The 17,298-nt window shown below is 50.5% G+C and overlaps 7 protein-coding genes across 7 annotated transcripts; 4 read left to right on the forward strand and 3 right to left on the reverse strand.

Annotated features, from left to right (window-relative positions):
• Positions 1 to 116: 116 nt before the first annotated feature.
• Positions 117 to 667, forward strand: M430DRAFT_21456 (hypothetical protein; the record flags this gene model as incomplete). The annotated part of the gene is made up of 2 exons (XM_024864517.1): positions 117 to 312; positions 519 to 667. 2 exons carry the CDS (start codon positions 117 to 119, stop codon positions 665 to 667), a joined length of 345 nt encoding a protein of 114 aa, XP_024718360.1.
• A 955-nt stretch (positions 668 to 1,622) lies between these two features.
• Positions 1,623 to 4,420, reverse strand: M430DRAFT_36515 (hypothetical protein). Its single transcript, XM_024866943.1, has 4 exons — positions 4,001 to 4,420; positions 3,245 to 3,938; positions 2,731 to 3,182; positions 1,623 to 2,681 (listed from the first exon to the last, which is right to left on the reverse strand). Exons 1-4 carry the CDS (start codon positions 4,194 to 4,196, stop codon positions 1,690 to 1,692), a joined length of 2,334 nt encoding a protein of 777 aa, XP_024718361.1. The 5' UTR covers positions 4,197 to 4,420; the 3' UTR covers positions 1,623 to 1,689.
• A 2,127-nt stretch (positions 4,421 to 6,547) lies between these two features.
• Positions 6,548 to 7,219, forward strand: M430DRAFT_106999 (hypothetical protein; the record flags this gene model as incomplete). The annotated part of the gene is made up of 2 exons (XM_024861121.1): positions 6,548 to 6,678; positions 6,793 to 7,219. 2 exons carry the CDS (start codon positions 6,548 to 6,550, stop codon positions 7,217 to 7,219), a joined length of 558 nt encoding a protein of 185 aa, XP_024718362.1.
• Positions 7,220 to 7,391: 172 nt separating this feature from the next.
• M430DRAFT_44300 (hypothetical protein) lies at positions 7,392 to 8,402 on the reverse strand (the record flags this gene model as incomplete). The annotated part of the gene is made up of 2 exons (XM_024867687.1): positions 7,767 to 8,402; positions 7,392 to 7,618 (listed from the first exon to the last, which is right to left on the reverse strand). The coding sequence occupies exons 1-2, from the start codon at positions 7,981 to 7,983 to the stop codon at positions 7,392 to 7,394; spliced, it is 444 nt and encodes a 147-aa protein (XP_024718363.1). The 5' UTR covers positions 7,984 to 8,402.
• A 533-nt stretch (positions 8,403 to 8,935) lies between these two features.
• On the reverse strand, positions 8,936 to 11,221 carry M430DRAFT_144565 (hypothetical protein). The gene is made up of 3 exons (XM_024862895.1): positions 10,265 to 11,221; positions 9,311 to 10,214; positions 8,936 to 9,260 (listed from the first exon to the last, which is right to left on the reverse strand). The coding sequence occupies exons 1-3, from the start codon at positions 10,913 to 10,915 to the stop codon at positions 9,187 to 9,189; spliced, it is 1,629 nt and encodes a 542-aa protein (XP_024718364.1). The 5' UTR covers positions 10,916 to 11,221; the 3' UTR covers positions 8,936 to 9,186.
• Positions 11,222 to 11,624: 403 nt separating this feature from the next.
• On the forward strand, positions 11,625 to 14,837 carry M430DRAFT_36517 (hypothetical protein). The gene is made up of 4 exons (XM_024866944.1): positions 11,625 to 12,002; positions 12,062 to 13,253; positions 13,354 to 14,367; positions 14,422 to 14,837. Exons 1-4 carry the CDS (start codon positions 11,702 to 11,704, stop codon positions 14,522 to 14,524), a joined length of 2,610 nt encoding a protein of 869 aa, XP_024718365.1. The 5' UTR covers positions 11,625 to 11,701; the 3' UTR covers positions 14,525 to 14,837.
• Positions 14,838 to 15,604: 767 nt separating this feature from the next.
• Positions 15,605 to 16,935, forward strand: M430DRAFT_144570 (hypothetical protein; the record flags this gene model as incomplete). The annotated part of the gene is made up of 3 exons (XM_024862896.1): positions 15,605 to 15,786; positions 15,855 to 15,975; positions 16,037 to 16,935. Exons 1-3 carry the CDS (start codon positions 15,685 to 15,687, stop codon positions 16,933 to 16,935), a joined length of 1,122 nt encoding a protein of 373 aa, XP_024718366.1. The 5' UTR covers positions 15,605 to 15,684.
• Positions 16,936 to 17,298: the final 363 nt, after the last annotated feature.

Here is a 17,298-nt window from a genome sequence, read left to right on the forward strand (position 1 = left end):
AATAGCAGCCTCACTCAGAGACTCCCTCTGATATGTTTTTTTTGGCTTACCTATTCTCCTTATCCCTATTCTTCAGCCCAAACCCCCTGCCCTCAAGTTACATACCATCAGCCAATATGAACGCCTACGACAGCGCAGTCGCAAGCATAGCCGCCAGCAAGTTGCCGTTCCGGATCTATCACAGCTCAACCAACAGCACACGGAAATCCCAGTACGAGCGCAGCCTCATGGTGGACACGTCCGAGCTGGCGAAGGAACTCTTGGGGTTACTATTCTTTTGGAAATTTCAATTAGTTGATCGATGCAAAAGAGGTTCGTCGAGTTGACCTACCACCCAGTCTCAAGTATATCCGAGGCCTAGCAGAAGATCTAAGAAGCTACCATCGACCTCTCCAATAACTACCTCGATGAGATAACGTACGCCCATGACCGGGGCGTGATATGTGCGGGCCGTCTACCTACCTAACGAACGAGATCCTTCCGGGCATCGCAATCCCTGGTTCTACATGTACGTCGAGAGAGACTCCCGGAGAAACAGCAGCAGCAGCGGGCGCCGACCACAGACGGCCATGCCCCCCGTGATTTTCTCTTCTTCCGCTATGACCGCGGCGGCTTCTGTGTCGCGAGGTATGCGTACAAGTACTTCGTGCTCGATCGCATCGCATGAACCATGAAATCACCCATGATGAGGAATGACCGCGCCACTAAGAACCCCCCCTTATCAAACCCGCCAGAACCGCCAATTCGAGAAGCGATTCTGGTCAGCAAACGGGTCACAATTGGCTATACGCGCACGTCCGAATCCAACCAGATCCATAAAACGCAACGCCCGAATTTGATGCGCTGAGTGAGAGAGGGATATCATGCTACGCATCCGCCCTTCCGTGTATGATGGGGTAGGGATTATTGATTTGGTTGCTTAATCTGAATGAAGGAGGAAGGGGAAAGGAGTGGGTTTGGAGAGTGTGGTAGTTGAATGGCGAGGGCATGCGTTTGGGTGGGAGTTATCTATTGAAGAGGAAAAGGAGAGGAAAGGAAAAAGAGAAGAGGCAGTAGCTAAGAGGGGCATATCAGATCATCGATGCTGGGGGTTATAGATGATATATATAGTTATCAAACTAACGAAAGGGCCCCTACCTTATATCATCATTTCCCAAGACACTTTATATATACAACACCTATCTACTTAAATTAGAGTGTCGAAGAATCATGATGTCGATTCGAGCTCCAGCTCTGCAATTAGGGGTTCGATTATATATATGTATGGGTTATCTGCGGCTGTGTTATAATAACCCCCCTCCACTTCAAGCGGGAGGCTATTTGGATTTCAAGACGCTGGGTTTTCAGGGTTGGGGAAAAATAGCTGTAAGTTGAAAAGGGAATAGAGAAATTATAGAGAAATCTAGTTTTGTTCTTTCATTTTCTTTCTTTTTTTGTGTCGATATTTGCGGAAAAAAGGGGGGGGGGGATGAGGCTGGTTTTCGAAGGACATTACCATGCTAGAGGAAACGCTATGCATCCACGATTTGTCCTTTTTCATGTATTGTGTAGGAAAGACTCTCGATATAAATTCAGACCTGGTATCCTGCAGAAGACATGCTATCGTAACGTCTACCCAAACAAACTCCACCCATCTCCTGCGTCTCGATCTGAACACAATGCCCAAACGCCAATTGCCCAATGCAAAGTCTAGAACCTCTCCATCAAGTTCTGCCTGACGGTGAACATTCTCGCCCTCTTTCCAAAGATGTACATTGGAATGGAAAACGCCATGAGAATTAACTGAATAACTCCTACCCAAATGAACACCGTCCTGGAGCCATCACTCTCTAACCAGGAGGTGAAAAATAAGCTGAATACCAGTCCGTGGAAGATATTCTTGCTAAAATTTAGTGTCACAAGAGCCTCGCCTGCATACTGTCGGTAGCTGTCAACGCAGAAAGTGATAGACGTGGTTGAACCCAAGGAGCAACCGAAGGATATGACCCCAAAGAAGATCGTGGGAACTATCCAAGCATCGTGAACTTGGGCCGACCAGCCAAAACCCATCAGCCCAATAACCGTCGTGATAGCAATAGGTATTGCCATGACAAGCCGGAATTCCGGTTCATATAGACCGCCATTCCGCCTTGACATTGCGCGGACTATAATATCACTGACCTTCCCGGCAACGGCTGTACCAAGGACACCGCCGATGAAGGGAGAGAGATAAATCAGGCCGGCAGAAAGGGCCGAGAAATTATACGTGTCTTTAGAGCGGTAAATGATTGCGACAGATTCGGATAGGACAATGAGCCACCCTACGGAGCAGGAGTAGACAACGCTTGACCAGAGAACAGCCGGGTATGCAAATAGGATGAAAGGTCGAATGGCAACGCGGAACCAATTGTCGCGGTGCAACCTTCCATTCCAAGGCTTGAGCTGTTGAACGAATGTTAGTTTCGGAGCCGTCCTGAGTTGGGTAGTATAGCGTCTGAGTTGAGGCCGTTCCGGGGCCGGGGCCGGATCCTTAGATCGCCCCCTCTCCAGATAGTCTGATTCCTTCTCTTCGAGATCGTTGTCCGATGGTGAGCTGAAATCGTGGAGTGCCGGTGTGGCAGGAACTCCACCAGTCGCGTTAACCCGGTCCTGATCTTCATGGACCGCTGGAAATTCTGTGGGAGGATCTGGTGAAGTAGGCCCTAATATCACGTTAGGTAACAACCTTTGTGAATCGAGCACGGATCTTACATGATGGTTGTATTTCACTCATCGGACTTGAGACGACAGGAGTCGTAGCAGATCTGCTCGCTGGGCTTTTGGCCTCAGGAGATAGGTGAGAATTATCATTCTCGTGATTGTCTGAGATGATCTTATCGAGGCGGGGTTCATCCGATGCAAATCCGACATGTAAACCTGAAGTAGCGCGATGGGCCAGGGGAGGCCTTTGAATCGAGTCTCCAGCAGGAGATACAAGCTTCTGCTGGATCGAATCATCATTCTCGCCGACCTGGTTAACTGCATCCTTTGATAATGCATGAGCTGCGTGGGTCTCCATTTTCTGTCGAAAATAGGATACCATCGACGGGTTTCGTGATCGTGAGGAGGCCCGACTTTTCGGTCTGGGGGTGCGGTCCCAGAAAGTCTCGGGAACGAAAAGGAATAGGAGGCACCAGCAAAAGCCACCGACCATGGTGACAATCCTACTCTTTGTTAGAATCACTATCTTCTTTGGAGATTACATGAGCATGTGAGCGTTGCGCACCAGAATACCCATCTCCAGTCTAGTGATTGAATGATCGCAGCGCTGACCAGAGGGACCAAATTCTTGCCGCCTAGGAGCAGGAGAGTGTAGATACCAATGCGGTATGCACGCTCGTGGAGAAAGAAGATCTCGGCGATGGTAGCTGATGGCAGACACTCCACTGGACTCAGGGAGATGCCCTGAAATATTCTCGCGACCAGAAGAGAGACGTAGCTAGGGGAAGCAGCACACCAGATCGAGGTGCACATAAACATAATGGCGCCAAAGAGATAGACCGGGCGCTTTCCATAGAGAATGGCGGTTGGAGAAGCAAATACGGAGCCGACGCCCAGACCCATCATGTACAAACCGGTGGTGAGCGCAACCTTGGACGTTGTGACGTGGTATGTAGCCGCAACATTGGTAAAGCCGGCAGCCAGAATGGGGGTCATCCCGCCGCCTATCATACAGTAAAGGCCCAGGGATATCAGAGCAGAATCTCTCCGCCACGACGGCCAATTGAGCGGATCATTGTGCGAATCGTCGGGCTGTGGCTCCAGGATGATGGCTCCATCCTTTGTCAACTTCTTGCCCGCTGCGGTATTCCTGGGGGTGGAGGCGATATAGGAGGGGATGGAGGATGCAGAGGTCCTTGCAGGCGCATTTCGAAGTCCAAGAGGTTCGTTGCGTTTGCCGGTCAGGAGGAGAACGGAGCCTGTCATTGCATGAGCATATACGATCTCTGGATGACTTCAACATGTAGGTATGCTGGCATACCGGGTACCTCATGGGTTTTAGGGTCATTCAACACGCCCATACTCCATTTCGTCGGCCTACCCTTGCCTCCTTCGCCTCCTTCAACATCCTCAGGGTCCGGCTCATCCGCTGCTGCGTGACGGGCAGAGGGAGGGCGAAGGGACTCGGGGCTCTGGGGGGCGTGGTCTTGGGCGCCATCAGTGGGTGTAGTGGCCATCCTGGCCCGTCAAGACGCTCCTCAAGCCAATCTGTAGGGTGGTGGAGAGTAGGGAGGGAGGGGGTCAACTGTTGAATTGAGGCTATTCACAGGTTCCGGGAGAGAGGGGAGGGAAGAAAGGGGAATCAAGGGAGAGAGGGAGGAGGAGGAGGAGGAGAAGGAGGAGAAGAGAGGAATGTAGTCTATTACATAGGATGGGTGGTAGATAGATACATAAAACAACAACAAACGGACAATAACACAATGCAGGAAACCCCCAGATGGGCAGATCTGGGGAGTCAGCCTCGGTGATTAGTCAGCACCCTCTCACCGTTCCAGAGACTTGCAGTATGGGGAAGGCGCGGTGTGCAGACCAACAATGATCGGTGGAGGGAAGGAGCGTTCGTTCGTTGGTCCTCGCCGCGGGGCGGGGCGGAACCGGGGTTCTGTCTCGTCAGCACATGATGCATCGCTGCTGGACCCCTTCTCCCAACCAGGACCTCGAGGCCTCCCTCTCCTGGGACCGAAAGAAACATAAAACAAGAAGTCTGCAGATCGAGCAGACCGTTCGTGTGTCGCGTGGTGTTGATGATCCAGCAGTTGTGCTGGCTGATACGAGCCCACCGCGCTGATACGGTGCAGGACACTGTATGGAATGACGACATTCACCGTCTTCCAACGCAGGCCCTGTACCGTTGTGTCCCTATCAGATACGCTGTCTGCATCAGTACATCGTGAAGCTCATTACCAGGGATACCACGTGATACAAGCACATGCAACTGAGAATCCCGTGATTGGCTTCGCTTGGGATGTGGCTCGTGCACCTGCGAGGCTACCTTTTGCACATGTCAACTGCTTTCGGACGTTGACCCTATTAGGTCTAGGGGCTATGGCTGCTTATGGACTAGCGATAACGGCCAAGGCTGCGAGGCTACGATTCCTGCAGTTCGATGATGTAATACAACATCTGCGTTATGTGCGGTGTGTTGAATGAAGAGTAAAGGGTGCGAAGGGTGTGAAGGGTAAAGGATGACGAAAGCTACCTACCTTACCTATGCCCAGACTACATCCATATACTGACATAGAAGGTAACGCAACGAACCACGTACAATCGTTAGTGCAGGATATTGTTTTGTATGTCTTGAATCACGACCTCAAGTGCAAAGCAAAACCTAACGCCCTTCTGCCTGAGGCTTGAGGGTCTAGAAGCAGCTATCTCAGCCTCTCAAAACTCAGGAGTCAGCAGTAATGATTGCTACTTGCGCTTGGAGGTAAAGGATTTGAAGAGCTTAGCGGGATAGCGAGTGATATATTGCTAATATCCTGCATTGATTGACTCAACGCTTCTTGTACGGTCCGTTCAAGTCGTCTGCAGAGTCAGCATGTTCCAATCCATTTCCCGGCATTCACAAGGGTTCGGAACCAACGTCTCCATCCCAGCAGTCCTTCCTTCGATACGGATGTTTGGATGCCCTGAGCCCCATACCGAAATCCCTTATTAGAGACATCTTCGTTGGTGCAGCTTTGCTGTCACGGCTCTGTAGACTTGCATAGCGGAGATATCGCCTGCTCATCCGCCTACCTATGTATAAACTTCCTCTTAGCCTCCTTCGACTTGGAAAAAAGCTTTCCAGACCAATAACTGATCCTTGAATATGACCATGTTATTGTATGACTTCAAAGATATACAAAGAATGAACGAGGAAAAGAGGTAATGCTAATCCGCATCGATGCTATGGCACTCCGAGTGCAGATAATGTCATTTAGAAAAATCCAGAGGAAAGCCAGTAGTATATAATTGGAGAGTTCAGTCGCCGCAATATCCTGCACAAGATAAACTATCGATGGAGTTCATTCTCCAGTCTTTCTTCGCCTTCAACTCAGTCATTCATTCATACCGCATCGCGGTCTTCGGCTGCCGTTAGTCCGCTGGGCGTTTGCGGTATTTCAAGGCGCGACAAACTTTTGCGGCCATGGCTCCTTGGGATTGGGGGTACTCGTGAGATGATAACTGGAACACTGCAGTGGCAAAGCTTCAACTCAACGTGGCAGTGGAAACATGTACGGAGACAGACGAGGGACGCGGGATCTTCGTTTAGGAACAAGACATATATTGAAGAGAATCCGAATAATACACGTGGTGTCTGATTTGTAGCCTTGCTCTCTCTTACACAAGAGTTAGGACTGCCAATTCGGAGTTGTGAAGATATATATGTAGGCAATCCGCGTTTTAATCCACATGACTAGGTAGGTAGGTAGATAGTTACGAGGGGAGACACGCCAAGGGTGCAAAAACCCGCGCTGATATCCGTCCCATACTCAGACCACTCTCTCTCAAGTTCTCAACCCATCTACAAAACCCAATCATGGGCATGAAACCAATTACAAGCGTCTTGCGAGCCTCTAGGAGCTCTAGGAATTCTGCAATTGTCAGCTCTTCGATACGCCAGCGGCAGTTCTCTAGCACCAGGGAGCGGAAAGCTAATAATCGCATCTACACCCCGTGAGTTCCCCGGAGTTCTCTTATTTACCTAGGCTTTCCCCATTCTTAAATAAAGGTGGACTGATTGTTTTCACACTTGCAACTGCTGATCCCTCCCCGTGTGTGTGATTTTAGGGTCCGCCGTCCCGATGATTTCTCTTCCTACCTCCTCCTCTCGACGTCGTCGCGCGCACCCCTACTAACCCTCTGGACCGCCTCCTACTGCCGCACCTGTAAGCAGGTGTCTCCCCTCGTGCACGAACTGATCTCTCAAGGCGTCGGCGAGGAAGAGGGCGGTGTCTCCTTCTGCGAGGTAGAGTTCGATGCGCCGGATATCATGGGCAGCGGGTTGGCAATGACGTATCTGATCACTAGCATGCCGACGTTATTGAGCTTTGATAGGGGAGAGGCGCAACTCCAGACCAAGGTCACGGATCCTAGGAAGATGGCTGATAGGGAGTGGCTGCGGGAATGGATCAGGACTGAGGCGAGGAGGCAGGGCGGGGGAGGAGGGGGAGGCGATTCAGGCTTGTTTGGAGGGCTTTTTGGGAAGACGAGATAAACACGAGAAGCGTGGGATACAATTCATGGCATTTGATCATGGCTCGTCTCTTCATGAACATTGTGGTGTTTGCGGCCCCCTCCTCTCTTCTACGATCTCGAACACGTCCCGCTATAAGGAAAAGGGAAAAAAAAAAAAAGACTGGCGCATCTCATCTCAAGCATAGCCCAAGTCACGGAGTGTAGAACACCTCCTGCAATCCTTTCCACCAGGCTGGCTCCCCGTCCGAACTGCTCTTCGCCCCCTCTACGAACGACTCCTGGTAGCTATCCGTCATCCGCCACCACTCCTGAACTCTGGGGTTCTCTCGCATCCTCTCCATATCTCCGGCCAGGTCGTAGCCAACGTATTTGAAGGAACCGAAGAGGATGTTGGTTTCCGGGTCATGGAAGATGGAATCTGGAAGGGGGGCGGGTGGAAAATCAGCGCCAAATAATCCCCATTGAGTCGCAAGACAGCAATCATGGAGCTGAGCTGAGCTCAACACGCACGAGCTGGTTCTGTCTCGGATGAAGCTATATCTGGGAAAAAGAAAAGGGTGACTCACAGTCCTCGATGTTGCAGTGCTTGATCTGCTTCAGCACCTCTGGCCAGACTCGCCTGTGACACTCCTTGTACTGCTCCACGCACTCGGGCTTCAGCTTGACAATCTGCGCCACGCGGCGGCCCTGGTTCTTCAACCTGTAGCTTGGTGCTGATGACACTGGCCGGTTCTGGGCGTTGGCTGGCGAGCTCGGGCTCGAGGACGATGTGTTCTGCCACATGGTGATGTATGACTGTGCTGGAAAACAGGAGCGAGAATCTGCGGAAATAAATGCGAGCGGATAGGAGAGAAACTTTAGATAGCTGAAGAAGATGTCAGGAGAAGCTCCAGATAACTTCGTGTGGTATTGGCACCGCGTACGTGTGACGGCCGGAAGAATGAAAGCCAGAAGCAGGCAAGCTGCGAGGGTGCGGGGTCGTGGCACGTCGACAGTAAATTATTATCTAGAGGTAAGGTAAGGTAAGGTAGGAGGAAGACTGTTGAATTGCGACCTAGCCAAACGCTCAACTCGAAATCAAGAACTTCACAAATACTGCATCCACACACGGTGTACACAGGAAAAAGAGAGCTCTTGCGACGTGTTGAAGAAAAAAAAAAAAAAGGTCTTGAAATGGGGATGGGAATAGTGCGGAGCAGTATTATTGGAGCTCTACCTAGGTATGCAGAGAGAGAGCTCAAGAACAAGAGTCCTGACCATACATACGTACACCTATCTAGACCGTACTTTGTGACTCTACAACGCCCGCCCTTTCCGCACCCCTGTCATGGTGGGAGCTTAATAATGTGTGAAATAATTGGAATTTCTCTCTCCAAAATTTTCTCCGTGCGGACGTCCGCAACCGTGTTTCTGTCTGTTCTGTACAGTATCTCCGAAGCTTGGGGGGGGGGGGACGCTTACAGTAAGCTATAGCACGGTAGCTACCTTGCCGCGGCCCCCAAGTAGTCCCTCTCACGACCCGAGGAATATTGGGCCCGGGGAAAAAGTCAAAAGGTCAGAATGTCAAAATGACAAAACGACAAAATGGGTCCAGACCGAAAGCTATTATTAGCATGTTTATTATTGTATTATACAAAACGACATAAAAACGCCTGCTGCGAAAGCTGTCTCCTGCGTATGGGCTACACAACCGATGATGTACTGCATGAACTCTGGAAACACCACACCCTGCTCTGGCCTTTTTATACTCCCGCAAATAATGCTCTCTCTACTCCGTACGTCCAGACCTTACACTCCGTCGACCAAGCCTGAGCCCGTAACCAGTCAATAACCCAGGTTATTTGCGCCCCTACAAATACCCAATCGGTGGCCCATCTTTTAGGGCATCTGTGGCATGAACAAGCACCAATGAAAATAGCGGCGGTGAGAGCCAAGGACGAATATCTTTGCATGTACCATTGAAATGGCTATTGGAGGCAGGATCCATTACCCGTAATACAGCGCCTCTGCTAAGTAGATCACTCCAAAGACTAGGAACGCAATCGCTCCTCCTAATGTAACTGCCAGAAGGGTTAGCTAAATCGTCTGGAGAACATTGGACCATACATACCAACTCTCATGCTCACTCTGCCTGCAATAGCTCGTCCGCCGATTACAGCTACCCCGGTACAAACAGCGTGGCCGCTGACAGCTCCACCAGTTACCCACCAGTAATCTTGTCCCGCAGCCATGGCAATGGTAGCGATTTGACTTCGATCACCCCACTCCCCCAGAAACGTCATCACGAAGGTCTGCACCCACGCTGGGCTGAGCAGGAACGAGAAAAGGTTGTCGAGACCCGCCAGAATGCCTTTGAGAGCCGATCTAGGAGGCGATAGGGATCGATCAGGTGATGATGAAGGGCTGCGAGGTGGTGATGGTAACCGGGATCCTGATCTGGATTTCCTTGTACCCCCACGTCCGAGCCCCATCTCAAGAGTATAGGGTGAAATTGACGAACGTCGTCGTCCGTGTTGACGTGCCATGGTATCTTTTTCCGCGAGTTCCATCTCAACTTCTTGCATTTCTGCGGCTACGCCTTCCTCGGGGCTCATAGCCAACCCCTCTTTCAGCATGCGGCCCCCAAAGACGAGGAATAATGCTGCGGCCAGGAAGTTGGTAAATCGTTTTGGGATCAATGTCGGAACTGCATGGCCTAACACGGCGGAGAGTATTGTCATGGCGATTAATGCAGAGAATGCCGCGGAGAAGACAAGCAATCTATCATGCTTCATAGCCATAAGTGCTGCAATCAAAAAGGTCTTGTCGCCGACCTCGGAAAAGAGAATCATAGTGAGAGACAGGACGTAGGAGTGTAGCGGTTGAATGAGACCCTCAGTTTCATCTTCTTCCAGTGGGTCGACCTTGGGACTTGGTTTCGAATCTGGCTTCGAAACGTCTAGATGGTCTTTCTGAGCCGAATTAGGCACAGGATGTGGTTGATTGTTGGGCTTCTGGGGGAGGTCGTTGGGTTTCTGCGTAGAATGTCAGATAGATTCCAAAACCAAAGGATACAGCATCATACCTCGATCCCAGCAAGACTCTCAACGCTATCGTCGCCATCGCGCCCATCATCCTTCGATTTGCTCTTCTCGCCTTCAAGTTTGCTCTTCTCACTTTCGATCTTAACTTGCTCGCTCGGGGGTAACGGGGGTGCCTCTTTGGGCGAGTCTGGTTTCTTCTCGAGCTTTTCCCCGGTTTGCCCTTCGTGCGCTTTTCGTGCTTTATCCTTCTCGCTCACACCCCCTTCTGTACCAGTTGTGCCTTGCTTCGGTATTTGTCGATTGGGATCATCCATCACTCCATCATTAACTAGCGGGATCTTACTGCCATCCGGCGAAACAAGCTCTGAGGAGTCGTCCTTCCCAGGTCTTGACGCTAGCTCAGCTGCATCGGAGCCTGCCTTCGCTTTTGGATCTTTTTCTGAACCCACGAATGGGCCCGCATGCGGCTTCCCATCTTTGCCGTCTACTGGCGCATCCTTCGTACCGACATCATACTTCCCCTTGGTCAAATCGATGACAGGTGAGGAATTGTGATCTAATTTCTCAGAATCTCCAGGTTGTGTCTGCTTCGACACGCTTGACTGTGTATTGTCTTGGGCAGCGGGGGACAATGCCGCTGCAAACGACACGAGGAGGAGGAGAAGTGGTCCATTACGCTTCCGAAACTTCATGGTGATATGTATTCGAGGTAAAACTTTGGGGGTCGATCGCTGGATTCCTTTCGCGACGACGTGGCTGGTGGGCGCGCGATGGCTAGCTCTCCAATGGTCAAGTAACGAATGTAGAGAAATAGATTGACGACTGTTGTATTATGGAATCGAATGAATCTGGTCGAGAAGAAGTCGATGGAGCATGAAGCTTGGAGTCTGGGAGTCTGGGAGTCTGGGAGTCTGAAAGTCTGGAAGAAGCCTCCTGCCACCTGGAGACTTGCACAGGTGTACTCCTCACAACAAGGAAGGCTATTTGCTACGTACGGGTTAACTTTTTAGCGTCGTTTACGCTTTACCCCTTGATGTGCCAGGAAGGGAGTTCTCAGCCAAGGAAGACTTCCAGGTAAGCATTTATTGAACCTGAGTCAATACACATCTTAGATAGCCAGATATTAACACTTAAATAAATAAATACATCGATAAACGGCCCTCAGTTTGGCCTTCCTTGCTGTTTTGAGGTTTGAGCTTCTTTGTGCTGGTCACGCCAAATTCCAGATACGGTTAGGCGCCCTCGCCAAGAACCGTCCAGCCAAAAATAGATTCTGCTTACCTAAGCTCCCTACGTCGCACTGTAGGTACGATCGCTGCATCACGTGCTGTGGAGTGAGATTCGCGCTTGTCCCATCCATCCAGACTCGACCCCTTATCAACATCGCGCATCGCGTGTCGCCTCTCGCCTCCGCCCCAGGGTCCTGCGGTTCCATCATACACTTCCTGACATCGAGTTCAGCGCCACACGCACGCAAAATGGCTTCGAGGACAACCGGGCGAACATCTGCGCGATCGTCTGTGTCGCGCGATCAGGCATCTTCACCACCAAAACTAGCCAGCGACCGTCAATCGCACAGCCCAGTAGCACGACGGACTAGATCGACACGAAGTCAAAGTGTAGACCTTGGTGAATCCGATTCTGGGGTAACTACAAGAAAGGGAGCCAGGAGGACTATGCGTCAAGGCAGTGTTGAAAGCGTCGATAGCAACGCGAGCGCTGCTTCAAGCACCAAGATCAGACCCAGCAGGAAGACCCGCACAGCAAGGACAAGCCCAGGTCAGTCAATCATGGCTCTCATTAATCTTCGAAGCCCGTTTACTAAAATTTGTGTACAGAATTATCAATCCTTGCTGAAGATCAAGAACCTGGACAGGACGAGGAAGAAGCGGCCAACATCGAAGACCCGGCTGGCACAGCCCAATCTCCACAGTCCCCCGGTGGCATGTCACAAATGTCTGGAACTACCGTACTTACATCTGCTTCTGCTAAGACATCGCATTCCGTGGAAGAAATCGAGGCGTTGGACCCCATGGTGGTTGAATACCTCCCAGAGCTCCTGGCTTCTTCGTGTAAAATCTTGGACCTACTAGCACCGTCTGGCGCAACTTCAGAAACGGTTGAATTGATTGTGAGGGATCTAAGAGTAGTGGGGTCAAGAAGAGCTAAACGGTTGAAACATGATGAAGAAAAGTTCCAAGCCGACAGGGAAAATTACGGATCCGATGACTACATCAACCCCGTCTTCATCCGAAGAAGATTGTTTGGTACCCAAGACATTAAAAACGAAAGCGCGAGACCTGACGATATTCTTCACGCCGCCAATCTTGCAACGTTGGTTAAGAGTCTTTTAGTGACGCAAAAACAAAGTCGGGCCACACTACCATTACTCCAAATGGTTGATATTTGGTTTCCGGAAGTGTTTCTCACGGAATTTGGCGACAATGGCCAGGCTGGAAGTAGTCTCCTGCTCAATGAGAGCTTCGAGATGAGTCTTGAAATCCGGACCCAATGTGCGATCATTGCCTTATTAGTTCTTAAGGAAGCTGAGAACTGGAATCCAGAGCAAATATTACTTTCGAGCTTCCTTGACCTGCCTTCTGCTCTCCAGAACTCTCTGCCGATGCCCGACTTTGAGCAAGTCTTGAATGATGGACGTGTGCTAAGTATCATGCGAAAAGGGCCTGAGAACTCGGAGGAGCAAAACGACAGGATAAAATCTCGAATCAGAGAGATTCGGAAGGCGTTTCAACTTAATAACGATGCAGTAGAAGCTGGCGACTTGGTCGACTTTGAACGGTTAGATGAGATGTTTCCGTGGGCTGCTTTCCTCACACGGCTGGTTCAGTGGAGTCGATTGCGATTAGACGAAATCATTTCGAATATCAACCACCAAGGAGGTCTTGACCACATTGTGATATCACTTATCGAGGCTGTCAGGGAGAACAACAGCCAAATCGAGCTTGAATATGATCCACCCCCAGCGACTATGGGCCCCGCGGCCATCAAACCAAGTAATGCTGGTCGAAAGTATGTCCCTGTGGTATTTCAATCTTGGCTACTACTTTCTATAACCTACCTAGGATACGATGTGCAATGTTTCTCCCGAATACTTGCTGATAGGTTTTAGCTTATACGTTACGAAAAATGTATTTACACTCGAAAAGTTAAAGCGAGAAAGGTCTTCCGGAGGTGCTCCATCAAATCCAGTTCAACAGAGGATTGGCGCTGCTAATTTGGCCTCATCACATGCCAATCAGGCTGGGCCCTTCAAGATCCAGACCATGAAACCATCTGAAAATGTTAAAGGGGCGCATCAGCAAGGTCTAGATCATGTCCAGCCTGTTATGCTCGATGATGAATCAGGTCCGGTTCGTAGTACACAGGAGTATCTCTCTACCTGGGACACACACATTCATGATAAAAACAAGGAGAACCGACCTGTCTCTGACCGCGAGGAAACCAGAGCTGCAAAAAGAAGCATATTCGATCGCCAGGAAAACGCCCGCAGGGAGGAATGGGACGATTGGGATTCTGTTCCATCGAAACTAAAGCGCTCCCGTCAACATCGTGAAGCGGACGAGGACAGTGAAGAAGGCTTTCAGGATGACCAGCGGCTTCCAAACCCGGGACGCAGAACTGCTGTACCTACAGCTCGGCATCGATATCCAATCCCGGTAGCTCGGACGTCGCCCAAGAGAGCACGGCTCCAGTCTCCTGATGATGAGATAACTGAGGCTCGGCGTCGGAATCGGCAAGCGATTGAAGCAGCTCTACAGGACAGTGCCAGAAGAGCAGCAAGTGGCAGTGAAGGGGAGGAGGAAGAAGAAGACGAAGAACAGGACGAGGAGGAGGAAGAGGAAGAGGGACAAGGGGGAGATAGGAGATTGGTGCCCACAGCTGAACCGAACTTTGCGGAAATAAGAGCACACGCGAGATATGCTGCTGCCAAAACCACACAACCCTCTCGTGCAACCCAAAGGCGGGTATTCTGGTCTGCAGAAGACGAGCAACACTTTATAGATCTTATAGAAGAGTATGGGTGCAGCTGGGCGCACCTTGCGAAAATCGCTGATTTTCAGCATGAAAGGAACCAAGTCAGCTTGAAAGACAAGGCTCGAAACATGAAAGTTAGTTTCTTAAAGTAAGTAATTGTGCCTGTCGTTACATCTTGAATCATTCCGCTAAACCATAGCAGGTCAGGAACACCCCTCCCCATCAATTTTGACAAAATCGCTCTGGGCAAGAAAGAGATTGCGGCTGTAAGGGCTGTCATCCCAGATTATGATGAACCAATATAGAGGACCGATTAATATCATTCCATTCATGCCGGCAACATCGCTGAGGGTCCTCGGGGAGACAACCGCCAACTCGGTAGCCAGCAGTGTTTTCTTTTAGAGTATTATTAATAGCTTCAAAATTCTGGCTGGGACGAAAGCAATACAGGATTGCTTTGTGGGAGTAACTCGGGGCGTTATTGGAATTGCCAGCCTACTCATGAACTAATGGCAGACACTGCGTTTTCATCCGTAGCAACTTCGTCTATAGACCAGAGCATTTACCAGTCTTCGTGAAGTATGCTATTCATGGCCAGATTTCTGGGCCAATGGGGACTGTAGCTGATGGTAGCGAGGTCTTCTTTGGCCATAGAGACGAGGAGCTTTCCTTTCCTTCATTTCAGGGAGTATATGATGTATGTCTCTAGGAACTATCTGGTCTCTGTCGTATATCTTTCCACAGCAGAGCACGAGTGCCATGACACAGTCGTGATAGGCTCGGCGTAAGCGCGAACGTGCGAGTTGAGCAAAGCCCTGCCTACAAGGTAGGCAGGTCATTTATCCCACGAAGAGACAGTTGCAGACAGGAGGAAGTGTCATAAGCCAACAGAATTATGTACCAAGGACAGTAGATGGGGTCAGGCGCACGAGAACAGAACAGTCTGTTTCCCGGACTTTGTGACCAGTTCCGCGCAGACCGAGGCATGGCATTACATAGCGAACGGCTGAGCAGATCACACCGGCAACTTCTGAGTTCTTATGGCATAATAGTATAACAGTAAGAAGAACATGTCTTTCACAAAAAGTCCAGTATGGGTTCCTTTGACAAACTAGTAAGGTAGTACTTGAGATATACTATTCAGGCACAACAGGATTTGGTGTGGTGGGGTTGCACGGCTACCGTACATGTCTTGAGCTCGTAAATACCTATGTAGGTAGGTAGCTATTAAGTCTCCCGTCCAACGAGCAGCTGATGGACAGTATCGGCGCCAATGACAACATCAGCAAGCTGGTCGAGTTGCGTTGCTCAGCAGCATGGTATATAATATACCCCGTCCCGGGAATCCTTCTGCTTGATTGATGAGCCAATCATCTTCTGTCCATCATCTACGTACTACTCTACTACTCCAGCCGAGTTTCAATCGGCACAACTAATTGGCTTGGCTGGGCCTCTGTCGCAGACAATGGACGACAGCTTGTTGGAAAAGGGGGATTTAGGCCCTGTCCCTCCGGACCAGGAGCCATTGCCAAGGTGGAGGGCTGCGGAGAGGGCGATATATTACCAGGTCTGTCCGCTCCAGTATATGCTTCACATACCTCACCTGCAAAGCGGGAACTGACATGAAATACGCAGATCATGACTTGCCTTGCTGTACTTTTCCTCATACTCCAGTACCATGGTCTCCTTACCTGCGCGCGACCGCCTCCAAGAGCACGACAAGTAGCTGGTGTTCCCTCCTACGCCCTCGAATATGGTACAAACTTAATTTCCCCCATAGCTGAAGTTACCAAAGAGCTGATAGTAGCAATTCTCAGCTCCGTTGGTCTGGCTCGATGTTCAGGAGCAATACTTCCCGTCCGACATAGCTGCGCAGGTTGAAAACACACATCCGGGCATCAACTACACGACAATTGGCGACCTTCCATCTCTCACACTCGACAACCTCGACGTCCTCAATTCCTACGGCGACGATGGGAAGTATGTCTACCTCACCTCCAACATCGACGTGACCACGGCGCCCAAATGGCTAGACGGGGTTGTTCCAGACTCTTCCGGGAAGACCAACGGCGCAACGAGCGCCGCCATAATTGTCAACGACCATGGAGCCGGACTGGTGGACGTCTTCTACATGTACTTCTATGCCTACAACCTCGGGAACACGGTGCTCTTCCAAGAACTCGGCGATCACATTGGAGATTGGGAGCACAACATGATCCGGTTCCAAGACGGCGCTCCCCAGGAGATCTGGTACAGCCAGCACGGCAACGGCGAAGCCTTCACCTATGCCACCGTTGAGAAGCAAGGCGTGCGGCCCGTCGCCTATTCCGCGCGGGGCAGCCACGCGAACTATGCCATCGCCGGGACGCACGACCATACGATTCCGGACCTGAATCTGCCAGCGGGTCTGATCCAAGATTACACCTCGCAGGGCATGATCTGGGACCCTGCCCAGAGCGCCTATTTCTACTCCTACGACGCCGCCAGCGCGTCCTTCACCAGTGCCGATGGGATTAGTCCTACGGGAGCTATGCGTTTCAGGGGCCAGTGGGGCGATGAGCAGTACCCGGATAAGGATCCTAGACAGAAGAAATTCTTTGGTTTCTATAAATTTGTCAGTGGGCCTACGGGCCCTTGGGATAAACAGCTGAACAGGACGAAAGTGTGTCCTGATAATGGTATACTGTGTATCGTGAGGGATTCTTTGAGCCCGTGATACACTCTTACTAGACAGAAAGATGGGTTGGCTGATATTGGAGTTTACTGGATGTGGGTTTGGGTAGCGGTTTTGGGTTCTATATAATGAGGTCCCTGTGAAGATTAATCTGGGATTTGTAATTAGGGGCCTGGTTGGATTAGATTAGGTATCTGTAGTAAGAAGTGGAATAATATAATTTCACTCAAAAGCGAAAAGGGCATTGTATTCAGTCCACCTAACATGCTGGTGCCCTGGGCCTCTTCACAGGTACCTACCTAAGGTACCTATGTAAGGTACATAAGTATCCCAGGTTTACCCCGCTCCCCGCCTCCCAATTCTTGGCAAGGAACAAGGATCGTGTACTTATAAGCTGGGTGATTC

The sequence above is a fragment of the Amorphotheca resinae genome (genome assembly GCF_003019875.1).
Source record: "Amorphotheca resinae ATCC 22711 unplaced genomic scaffold M430scaffold_10, whole genome shotgun sequence".
Classification (NCBI taxonomy): domain Eukaryota; kingdom Fungi; phylum Ascomycota; class Leotiomycetes; order Helotiales; family Amorphothecaceae; genus Amorphotheca; species Amorphotheca resinae.

Bases quoted from the DNA above. Each gene is read 5' to 3' on its own strand.
- M430DRAFT_36515 (XM_024866943.1), bottom strand. From the start codon at position 4,196: ATGGCCACTACACCCACTGATGGCGCCCAAGACCACGCCCCCCAGAGC. The intron at 3,183-3,244 runs GTGCGCAACGCT...AACAAAGAGTAG, and splicing joins GACTGGAGATGGGTATTCTG to GATTGTCACCATGGTCGGTG. The intron at 2,682-2,730 runs GTAAGATCCGTG...ACGTGATATTAG, and splicing joins GAGTGAAATACAACCATCAT to GGCCTACTTCACCAGATCCT.
- M430DRAFT_144565 (XM_024862895.1), bottom strand. From the start codon at position 10,915: ATGAAGTTTCGGAAGCGTAATGGACCACTTCTCCTCCTCCTCGTGTCG. The intron at 10,215-10,264 runs GTATGATGCTGT...CATTCTACGCAG, and splicing joins AGAGTCTTGCTGGGATCGAG to AAACCCAACGACCTCCCCCA. The intron at 9,261-9,310 runs GTATGTATGGTC...CCCTTCTGGCAG, and splicing joins CAGAGTGAGCATGAGAGTTG to TTACATTAGGAGGAGCGATT.
- M430DRAFT_36517 (XM_024866944.1), top strand. From the start codon at position 11,702: ATGGCTTCGAGGACAACCGGGCGAACATCTGCGCGATCGTCTGTGTCG. The intron at 12,003-12,061 runs GTCAGTCAATCA...ATTTGTGTACAG, and splicing joins CACAGCAAGGACAAGCCCAG to AATTATCAATCCTTGCTGAA. The intron at 13,254-13,353 runs GTATGTCCCTGT...GATAGGTTTTAG, and splicing joins CCAAGTAATGCTGGTCGAAA to CTTATACGTTACGAAAAATG.